Source organism: Fragaria vesca, linkage group LG6 (assembly GCF_000184155.1).
Source record: "Fragaria vesca subsp. vesca linkage group LG6, FraVesHawaii_1.0, whole genome shotgun sequence".
Taxonomy (NCBI): Eukaryota; Viridiplantae; Streptophyta; class Magnoliopsida; order Rosales; family Rosaceae; genus Fragaria; species Fragaria vesca.
The window spans coordinates 14,998,414-15,009,980 of record NC_020496.1 but is presented as its reverse complement, the minus strand read 5'-3'; the positions used below and the strand labels follow the sequence as shown (position 1 = coordinate 15,009,980).

At 38.2% G+C, this 11,567-nt stretch overlaps 1 protein-coding gene and 1 pseudogene across 2 annotated transcripts; both read left to right on the top strand.

Annotated features, from left to right (window-relative positions):
* Positions 1-2,295, top strand: LOC101291948 (annotated as a pseudogene). Its single transcript, XR_185108.1, has one exon. The product of XR_185108.1 is annotated as a G-type lectin S-receptor-like serine/threonine-protein kinase At2g19130-like (transcript).
* Positions 2,296-5,441: 3,146 nt separating this feature from the next.
* LOC101291653 (G-type lectin S-receptor-like serine/threonine-protein kinase At2g19130-like) lies at positions 5,442-7,920 on the top strand. The gene has a single exon (XM_004305376.1). The coding sequence runs from the start codon at positions 5,442-5,444 to the stop codon at positions 7,839-7,841; it is 2,400 nt and encodes a 799-aa protein (XP_004305424.1). The 3' UTR covers positions 7,842-7,920.
* Positions 7,921-11,567: the final 3,647 nt, after the last annotated feature.

Sequence of the window (11,567 nt, the reverse complement as noted above, 5' to 3'; positions counted from 1 at the left end):
ATGAAAACTAGTATCAGAAACCACTTGATTTCACAGTCTGTGCTACTCTTGTTATCTTACACTGGTGGCATTTTTGAACTTGGTTTCTTCACACCAGGTAACTCTCAACACTATTACATCGGCATCTGGTACAAAAATCTTCCCCAACAGACAGTTGTTTGGGTGGCAAACCGAAACCAACCAATTATTGATCCAACTTCCTCGTCCCTTGTGCTCCTTGAAAATGGAAACTTGTCCTTAAACAGCCTCTCAACCGTGGCAATATGGTCAGCAAATTCAACATCACAAGCTAGAAATTCTACTATAGCCATGCTTCTGGACAATGGCAACTTTGTCATAAGAAATGCATCTGCAGTACTATGGCAGAGTTTTGATCATCCAACTGATACTTGGCTGCCAGGTGCAAGGCTTGGATATAACAAGCTTACCAAGGAAAAACTAATTCTTTCTCCCTGGAAAAATCCTCAAAATCCAGCACCTGGTCCCTTTTCTTTTGAGTTAGTACAGACTAGTCTTTGGTTGTTTTGGAAAAGTTCGGAAACTTACTGGACTAGTGGTTATTGGACAGGGAAAACTTTCAGCCGTGTTCCAAAAATAGAAGTGAAGTATGATGCTACAGTTTAGTCATTTGTCTCAAATGATAATGCAAGGTATCTTACTTATGTAGCTAATTCTATTGCCTATCATAATACCTTCATCAGGTTCATGATAGAAACCACTGGTCAATTGAAGTTCTTTGGCTTGGATATGGGCTCCCTGCAATGGAATCTGCTATGGATGGATCCAATCGAAGGATGTGATGTTTATGCTTCCTGTGGTGCTTTTAGCATATGCAACCCACCTATTCCTCAGTGTGGCTGCCTAAAAGGATTTGAACCCACATTACCGAACCACTGGGAATTAAAAGATTACTCAAATGGCTGTGGGAGGAAAACTTCTTTTCATTGCGGTGAGGAAGGAAATTCTGCATTCCTGGTGATGGAGAATGTTACTTACCCGAACAGTCCCGACTCCTTGGTAGTTGAGAACATTGACAAATGTAGATTAGCTTGCTTGAGAAATTGCTCATGCACTGCTTTTGCTTATGATAATCAGTGTCTGGTTTGGAAGGGTGATCTGTTTAATGTAAAACAACCATCATCTGATGGAATGTTGGGAAAAGTGTGGTATCTACGAGTAGCATCATCAGAGAAGAATCAAATAATAGATTCTAAAGATGGGAACAGAAAGAGAAAGACTACTTGGATTGTGGTTGGAGTACTTGCAGGCATCTTTTCTCTCTTAAGCATTGTGCTGGTCTTTGTCCGACGGAGACAGTCTGTTGGAGCATTGGAGTCTCTTGAGGATCCTCTAGTGCTGTTCAACTACAGACATTTGATGAAAGCAACAGAAAACTTCTCAGAGAAACTTGGAGAAGGAGCTTTCGGTTCTGTTTTCAAGGGGATATTGCCTGATTCAACTCCCATAGCAGTGAAACAACTAAAGAGTCTGTTGCAGGGTGAAAAGCAATTTCAGGCTGAAGTGAGAACTCTTGGTGCAATCCAGCACATTACTGTTCTTCGCCTCCGTGGGTTTTGTGCAGATTCTACAAGAAGACTCTTGGTATATGACTATGTGCCAAATGGCTCTCTACAATCTGTTCTAGTTCCAAAACATCCACTAATCTTGGATTGGAAAAAAAGATATCATATTGCCATAGGCATTGCAAGAGGATTGGCTTATCTCCATGAGGACTGTAGAGATTGTATAATACACTGCGACGTTAAGCCAGAGAACATTTTGTTGGATGCAGAATATAGTCCAAAAGTCGCAGATTTTGGTCTTGCAAAACTCATTGGGAGACACCATAGTCGAGTTCTGACAACTGTGCGAGGAACTGTTGGATATCTAGCACCAGAATGGTTTACAGGTGAAGCCATCACTCCAAAAGCCGATGTCTTCAGCTATGGGAAGTTGCTCTTTGAGGTTATATCTGGAAGGAGAAACACTGAAGGGTTAGATGATGGATTAGAGAACTACACCCCTAACCGGGTTGCAAATGTAGTAACTAGAGGGCAAGATGTTCTTACCTTGGTTGATTACAGGTTGGCAGGTAATGCTGACAAAGATGAACTCATTAGAGCATGCAAAGTCGCGTGTTGGTGTATTCAAGACGAAGAGATGGATAGGCCAACAATGAGGCAGGTCGTTCAAATTCTGGAAGGAGCTTTAGATGTTGGTATACCCCCGATCCCACTGTTTCTCCAGCGCCTTTCCGGAAGTCCAAAGGAAGTAATCAATTACTCGGAACCTTAGCAGTTCAAATTCAAGTTCAGATTCATATTCCTTAGCTGATGAGTGGGTTTGAAGCTTAGCAGCTGTGCACTTCGGGAACAAAAATCAATAACCTTCTCTTGTTGTTTGCATTAGATCGATCTGCATTCCCTTTGCAATTTCGCATTGTCACTCGTTGGACAAGATTGCTTATTACAGTTACGAATTTTCATACCCTGCAATATGTCACTACCAAATAAACCTCAACATGCTGTGTTCTATATACTTTAATCTATATACAACAATATCAAATATCAAGCCTGTATACAGGGAGGATCTAGAAGAGGACAAACAAACCTTACTTTAAGAATTTGAGAACTTTTACTATTCTACACTAGTATATGATTTACTTGAATGATTCCAACCATTGATCATTTAGATTCTTATGCAAGAGATGCCTACAAAAAATCAACTAATTAATTTTATAATCATTTGGTCATTTAAAATTAAATTATGTAAACAAATTGAAATGACAACAGTTCGATAAAATAAAAACGAAGATTGTGTTAATCAAATTGTCATATGTGTTCTGTTTTGCTAAATTTTTATATGCATGATTCATGTGTATCGGTAAAGAATGAATGGTTCATCTACAAAAAAAAAAAAAAAATGATGAATGGTTGGTATAAACTGTTAAACTACATGCTAAAAATAAAAACATCCGTGTGGTAAATGAAGTAATGAACTAGAACTCCGGTCTATAAAGAAGATTAACTGCAGATCAATGTAGGCATCTCTCCCAGAATCATCTCCAATGAGGAAACTCAGCCCTTTCTGCCCTTTGACATTTGAAATTGTATGCTATCTAAGGAAGCCCTGCTATCTAATATATGCTACTGAGTCATAGAAACTGCCAGAGTTGAACAGCTCTTGTCCTAAAAGTTTGTCAGACCTACATATATCCGTGAAGCAAATGATGTGGCCGATAGATTGGAACATCTTCGTAGGTTTGATTATTTAGATGACGTTTGGTTAAACGAGGCTCTTGTGATTCATATTCTTCTTTCTTTCTTTCTTGTTGCTTATGCCCATTTTTTGGGTTTCTTTTTCTCTTTTTCGTTTGTTTATCTTCTTGCATATCTCCAATTTGAATCTCTTTTTTAAAATAGTTCTCCATTATTGGATTATCTTTTAGGCTGATATTCAACTCAGAGATGAAGAACCCAGAGAACCTTTAATCTACTTTTACAGATGGTTGACACTGAATATGATAAAATGAGTTCATAGAGACATGCGTTGTGGTCAATGGAAGCGCATTCCAAGTTTGGATTTGCTTTCATGAATTTGATAGGGGCAAATTGTTAATTCTTGAATTTGGAGATATATGCAACCCTGAATTTGAAGCACTTGGTAGTACAAGTTAATCTGGCTAATCATATACACTGGAAATTGAACTGCATTTTGCATTTGACTGTCTGAATTAGATATGGAAGTAGGCCCTTATGCTTGATGCAACCAGAACTGTAGAACAATTCTTTTCTTGGTTTTGGGTGTAATTAAAAATTAGTAGCAGGGATTCTGTTATCTGTTTCCTGGAAAGCTTGTATCTGCATTGCCACTGAAACTCTCTTACCAGGTCAATCTCTTATGAGGACTGGCTGACCATCTCTCCTGGTGGCATTTTTGAACAGGTGACTCTCTAGACTATTACATTATTCTACCCAGTCCAGCAGTAGTTTGGGTGGCCAACATAAACTAGGCCTTCCAAAATGGAAACACAACTTTACTAGACCTGTCCAAATCTCCAATTTGGTCCATTCAGCCATATTAATAGTTTCTAATTCCACCATAGAAATGCATTTTGACAATGGTTAACTTTGTTTGTTTTAACTTGGAAAGTATACATTTGATTCATCTGCTATTCTATGGTAGAGTTTTGAAGATTCAACCGATACTAGGCTACACAAATTGTGGATACAACAAGCTTACTAGCTAAGAAAATCTTACTCCCTGGAGAAACCAGCAAAATTCATCCCTGGTCCGTTTTGAGCTAGGGCTAAATGGATCAAGCTTTTGTCTTGGTTATTTTTGAATAGTTCAGAAACTTAATGGACCAGCGGATGTTGGATGGGGAAGATTTTCAGCCTTATCCCACAAATGGAATGGATGATGGTCATATTGCACGTCTCAATTTTGTTTCAAATGCCAATGGGAGCTACATTGCTATATTTTACTCGGTTTCTCCTAGAACATTAGGCTTATTGTAGGAATTGGTGGTTGGATCAAGATATATGTCTGGGGGAAACACTACACCGAATGGACTTCGATTTTGCGACGCTAAAAGACTTTCTAATCTCTATGATTAGATGCCCCAAGGTTCTTTGCAATCTCTGATGCTCCAAATGAATCAACTAGTCGTAGATTGGAAACCAGATATCCTATTGCATTAGGAAGTGCCAGAGGATTGGCTTACCTGCATGCGCATAGAATCACTGTGGCATATAGACTGACAACTTTTTGTTGGAGGCCCAAAACTGGGAGATTTTGTTCTTGCCAAACTTATTTGCGGATAGGATAGCTGAATTCTTACTACCATGAGAGGAACAGAAGGCTATTTTGCACCAGAATCTGTTGTCTGTAGCTAGTCATTGTTGTTGCTTCAAGTTTAACCAGAAGTTGAAGCACAGAAGTCTTGGATGAGTCCTGACCCCTGATTAAAATTTTATTAAATTCTTGTTTTGAATCTTGATCTGCATTTAACTGCTTGCATTTTTTTTTCTATTTCACAATAGGATCAGAGCTTGATCCCATTCAATCATTGAGTTGGAAGGAAGTTTGGTAGTTGATACTTACCTTTTGTATACACAATTTGTTCTTCTAATTCTTAGTGTTGGTCTTGCAAAAGATGATTTATTTTTTTAATTTTTTTTTTTCGCAGTTCTCACAACATTTTCTTTCCATATGTAAAATCAAACACAAATAAACTAATAGAACATGGTAAGCGAGGGATGACTTTCATGTTCAGAGAAAATTTGACTTGACCAGTTTATATTGTATCCTATAAGTGTGGAAAATATTGCACATACATACAGCAAGTATGACCGTTTGCATTTTATATTAATGACATGTTTGGATCCATAACACACCAAGTTAGACATTTGATAAACACATCAAACACCTTGAACACAATGAAAACTAGTATCAGAAACCACTTGATTTCCCTGTCTGTGCTACTCTTGTTATCTTACACTGCTTGTACTCTCAAGGCTGTTGAGATTTTGTTACCAGGCCAATCTCTCAATGCGGACCAGAAGATCACCTCTCCTGGTGGCATTTTTGAACTTGGTTTCTTCACACCAGGTAACTCTCAACACTATTACATAGGCATCTGGTACAAAAATCTACCCCAACAGACAGTTGTTTGGGTGGCAAACCGACACCAACCAATTATTGATCCAACTTCCTCGTCCCTTGTGCTCCTTGAAAATGGAAACTTGACCTTAAACAGCCCCTCAACCGTGGCAATATGGTCCGCGAATTCAACGCCACAAGCTACAAATTCTACAATAGCCATGCTTCTGGACAATGGCAACTTTGTCATAAGAGATGCATCTTCAGTACTATGGCAGAGTTTTGATCATCCAACTGATACTTGGCTGCCAGGTGCGAGGCTTGGATTTAACAAGCTCACGAAGAAAATCCAAAGTGTTACTCCCTGGAGAAACCCACAATATCCAGCACCTGGTCCCTTTTCTTTTGAGCTAGAACAATCACGTCTTCGGCTATTATGGAATAGTTCTGAAACATACTGGACTAGCGGTGATTGGACAGGGAAAACTTTCAGCCACATTCAAAACATAGAAGAAAAGTATGTTCCCTCAATTTTCTCATTTGTTGTAAATGAGACTGGAAGCTACCTTACTTATGCAGTTCGTGCTTCTGCCTATCCTGATACCTTTGAGCATACCTTTATTAGGTACATGATAGAAACCACTGGTCAAATAAAGTTCTTTGTCTTGGAGAAGGGCACCCTGCAATGGAACTTGCTATGGATGCAACCAACCAAACAATGTGATGTTTATGCTTCCTGTGGTGCTTTTAGTATATGCAACCCGCTTAATCTTCCTCGGTGCGGCTGTCTGAAAGGATTCAGACCCAAATTTCCTAAAGACTGGGAATTAGAAGATCACTCAAATGGCTGTGGGAGAAAGACGTCTTTCCATTGCAGTGATGAAGGAAATTCCGCATTCCTGGTGATGAAGAATGTTACTTACCCGAAGAGTCCGGACTCATTGGCAGTTGATAACATCGGAAAATGTAGATTAGCTTGCTTGAGAAATTGCTCGTGCACTGCTTTTGCTTATGATAGTCAGTGTCTGATTTGGGGGGGGGATCTGTTTAATGTAACGCAACTATCATCTGAGGGAATGATAGGAAAAGTTTGGTATCTACGAGTAGCAGCATCTGAGAAGAGAATGACTACTTGGATTGTGGTTGGGGTACTTGCAGGCATCTTTACTCTCTTTAGCATTGCGCTGGTAGTTGTCAGACGGAGAAAGTCTACTGGAGCTTTGGAGTCTTTTGAGCAGTCTCTAGTGCTCTTCAACTACAGAGATTTAAGAAAAGCAACAGAAAACTTCTCAGAGAAAATTGGAGAAGGAGCTTTCGGTTCTGTTTTTAAGGGAATATTGCGTGACTCAACTCCCATTGCAGTGAAACAACTAAAGAGTCTGTGGCATGTTGAAAAGCAATTTCAGGCTGAAGTGAGAACTCTTGGTACAATCCAGCACATTAATCTTCTTCGCCTCCGTGGGTTTTGTGCAGAATATACAAGAAGACTCTTGGTTTATGACTACGTGGCAAATGGCTCTCTACAATCTGTTCTATTTCAAAAGCATCCACTAATCTTAGATTGGAAAGCAAGATATCATATAGCCATAGGCATTGCAAGAGGATTGGCTTACCTCCATGAGGACTGTAGAGATTGTATAATACACTGTGACATTAAGCCAGAGAACATTTTGTTGGATGAAGAATATAGTCCAAAAGTTGCAGATTTTGGTCTTGCGAAACTGATTGGCAGACACCATAGTCGAGTTCTGACAACTGTGAGAGGAACTGTTGGATATCTAGCACCAGAGTGGTTTACAGGTGAAGCCATCACACCAAAAGCCGATGTGTTCAGCTATGGAAAGTTGCTCTTTGAGGTTATATCTGGAAGGAGAAACACTGAAGGGTTAGATGATGGATTAGAGAACTACATTCCTAACCGGATTGCAAATGTAGTTACTAGAGGACAAGATGTTCTTACCTTGGTTGATTACAGGTTGGAAGGTAATGCTGACAAAGATGAACTCATTAGAGCATGCAAAGTTGCATGTTGGTGTATTCAAGATGAGGAGAAGGATAGGCCAACAATGAGGCGGGTTGTTCAAATTCTCGAAGGAGCTTTAGATGTTGGGATACCCCCGATCCCACAATTTCTCCAGTTCCTTCCCGGAAGTTCTATGGAAGCAATCAATTGCCAACAGCCTACTTCAAGTTCAGAAATCATATTCCTCAGCAGTTCAGCTGATGAGTGGCTCTGAAGCTTAGCAACCGGTCAATGGAAAACTAAAAAGGATCCGGAACAAAAATCAGTAATCTCTTCTTGTTGTTTGGATTAGGAGTGCATTCAAATGGTCACTAGTGGGACAACATTTGTATTGTATGCCCTGCATTATCTATAAATTTTATGTGAAATAGCATACAGTTATTAGGTAGGTCACTGCAATAATTTCAACAAGCTTCGTTCTATGTAATTGATAGTCAAATAATTTCAAGCATATATATATTTCCAAGCTTTATTTTTGTGAAAGGAATAGAAGGATTTTGAATATTTGGGTCACTAAAATGGGTATAACATATGAGAACAATACCATTTGGTCGAACGGCATAGTCTCTCCCCTTAATAAGTGGGAGGTTGTGAGTTTGACTTACGAATTTGTAATATTTAAGTTGTTTACCTGATAAAATAAAAAAGTAAAAAAAACATATGAGAACAATTGCAATAACATTTTTTTTTTGAAAGGAAGAACGAGGAAACTTAACAAGAAAGGAAGTTAACAGAATCTCCACAAAAACAAAAAAAGTTAACAGAGTATAGACACCGTTAAGCCAAACCGTCACTTTTACGTTTCAAATATGTAGAAGAAGCTCTCATTCTTGAATTTTGGAAGGTAACGAGATAAGAACCAAAGGCTTGAGGCGGTGGAATTTTGAAGTTCAAAAAGAGAATTGTTTGGCCGTGTAGGTTATCTATTCTGGTTTTCGTTGTTGATTCGCGGCGATGGGTGGGTTTTCCCATTTGATCTCGATTTGTCTCGGTAAGGTATGCGTGAAATCTCAATTCAAAATATTGCTGGGTTTCATGTTGTCCTGCCTCGAATCTGTCCCTTAATTATTGTGCCAAGGTTGCCATCGAAATAAGGGCGTATGTATGTATGTATGTTTTGTCGGAATTGGTCTCTAATTGTTGCCTCAGATTAAAGCATCGTTGCCTCACAATTGGTCCCTAATTGTTGCCTCGGAATTGGTCCCTAGTTGTTGCCTCTTAGATTAAATCATTGTCCGTTTATCTTATAAGCATTGTTGCCTCTGATATTAAAGCATTGTCGGTTTATGTCTGCTACAAGTTACATGTTTGCCGTGGCACAGAAAAAGACTTGAGGTCTACAAAGCATGGCTGCAGTGGTTCTCTTTTCCAGGAAGACAATAATAGAAATTGGAATGATGGAAACCTCTTCTCTCTTAGAACGATTTATGAAATGCAAATATGTAATTAATGCTGATTTCTTTGTGTACGTTTTGAAATGATGCAGGCTTTTGATCGCAATATTCCTGTTCTTAAAAGGGCCTTAGGGTCCTCAAATTCAGATTTGCTTCACATTATATGATCCTCCATAAGGAAGAGAAAACCTTTTGATGTTGGTGGGTATCATATTTCCTATCATGATAATGAGTTTTAATCTCGAATTTTACTATAATCATAATACGTTTGTAATACTATGTTCTGTAATATACAAGGTGCTGCAACAATTGACTCAAGAGACAGCACCATTGTTTGATCTGATTGGCACTGGTATACATTTGTATGAAAGTAAATAAAAGGTTTTCAAATAACTTAAGCTCTCTCTTTAAAAATATAAAATCTTTTGCCACATTTTTTTTTATTTCACTTGAACCTGGGTTGAATAATGACTGTCTGCAGGTTGTCACATTTTTTCATTCCAATGCTGCATCCACTTACTAAAAATGAGGTTTGTTTCATAGATTTTGTATCTCTTCCTCTTCTGGCATTACCTGTTATTTTGTTAAATATTTTTGGTTTAATAAGCTGTTTGCATGCCGGGCGCTATTATCACCTTAGAGTTTAGAAATCAACACCCTTTAGCCTTACTACTTAGTTGGAAAGCTTCAGCAAGTGTTCTTGTTTTGAAAAGGTTCTGAGAACTTCTTGTTTTCCTTGTCCCTTGATCATTTCTCCTATAAAATATATGTTTCTTCTGAAAACTAAGCAAACAAGTTTGGAAACTTGTACACTAAATGATAAAAGGAAAGTGGCAGAACTTTTTACTTATACAGGCTACCTGTATAAGGATGTGCCTCTCATGATTATTAGAGGATAGGTGCACAATTAGCTCACGTTGTAGGCTTATTTTGACGATAGTACTGTCTCATATGTTACGGTTCCCTCCCAGTGAATGCATCTTCTTATCGCTTCACATTCAGTTATTTTTGCATTTCTCCTGATGTGAAGTTTCTTTAATTTTTTTGAGTATTTTTTTTTTAATCTCGTGACAGTAAGTGTACGTGAGCATCACCCATGTTTTCAATGATATGAATTCAATTCTTTGAATTTGTATAGTGATAGGGAGGCATAAGTGGCATACTATAAAATCATAAAATGTAATATGCTATTACTTTCATGTTATACATGTTCATTCTTTCTTCCTTAATTTGTTTTACTTTTCCTCCACTGTAATCTTAACATCATTCATTTCACATGACAGTCTTGCAGCTGTAGCAAAACAGAGACCAGTTCACTATGGCACCGTTGTTTCTTCGGTATAGTAACGATAGGAGACAATGGCGGCTTATTTGTGTTTTATTTTTTTTTTTAATGTTATTGATCGACATGGAAAAGATGTTAGGGATACCAGGGGATTGGTGTTGTCTGGTCTTAATTTTAGGACGGTAACATTATCCATAAAGCTGCTTAGATATTACTTTGAAGGTATCTTGGACTGGACTTTAAGGAAACAAAATTTTATAATGATATTTTCCCGTAGATAGTTTTGCTATTTATATCCTTCTCACATATTAAGATAATAACCAGATCCTGACATTTTTCAATTTCTGGATTGCAGTGTGCTGTTCATCCACAAGATGACATCCGCACCAGAGGTGTTCGACTGGTTCGTGGTATTTTCCACTTACACTTCAACCCCTGTCTTGAAAAGCAAGAATTATGGTAAAGCATCAGATATCAGATGAAGAAAGGAAGTCACCCTATTCTCTATTTTTTGATTGTGTTTGGCAGGTGGCAAACAAACTCTATCAGTTGAGTTAGATATAAGAAGTTATTGTAAAATTTGCGACAGATATGTTGTTGTCTGCTGTAGAGAGCATTCAAAATTTGAGCCCCTTGGGTGAAGAACTGATGGAATGGTATGTTCCTTTCATATATTGCTCTTCAGTTCCATTCTTTGTCCATCTAAGCAACCATCAAAATGTTGTATGGTCAAGATTATGTTTTGCCAATCTTTTGGGTCAGTTTGAACATACATACATTAATAGAGAAATAAGGAATAGTTTAATTTACTCTTATTTATTTGTTATAGTACGTATGGTATGGATTGATTGTTGGTCACTCAATCTCTCTCCTTTCTTCCTTAGGCACACTTGCCGACAAAGCACACGCAAATGTGAAACAGGCAGGAACTTTGGAGAAAAATATATTTGTATCTGCACTCTACAGGCACACAAATTTCTCGTGAGAAAAGGTTTGATGTTCATTTTATGGTTCTGGACTGACTTGCTTGTATTGGGTTATGGGAAGAAGGTTTACTAGTTTCCATTGAATAATGCAGGTTTCACAATCTCGTGAGAAAAGGTTTGGTGTTCGATTGGTACGTGATATTTTGCACTTACACTTCAACCCCTGTCTTGAAAAGCAAGAATCATAGTAAAGCATCAGATATCAGATGAAGAAAGGAAGTCACCCTATTCTCTATTTTTTGGTTGTGTTTGGCAGGTGGCAAACAAACTCTATC

Excerpts from the sequence above, each read along its gene's own strand:
- LOC101291653 (XM_004305376.1), top strand. The coding sequence starts at position 5,442 with ATGAAAACTAGTATCAGAAACCACTTGATTTCCCTGTCTGTGCTACTC.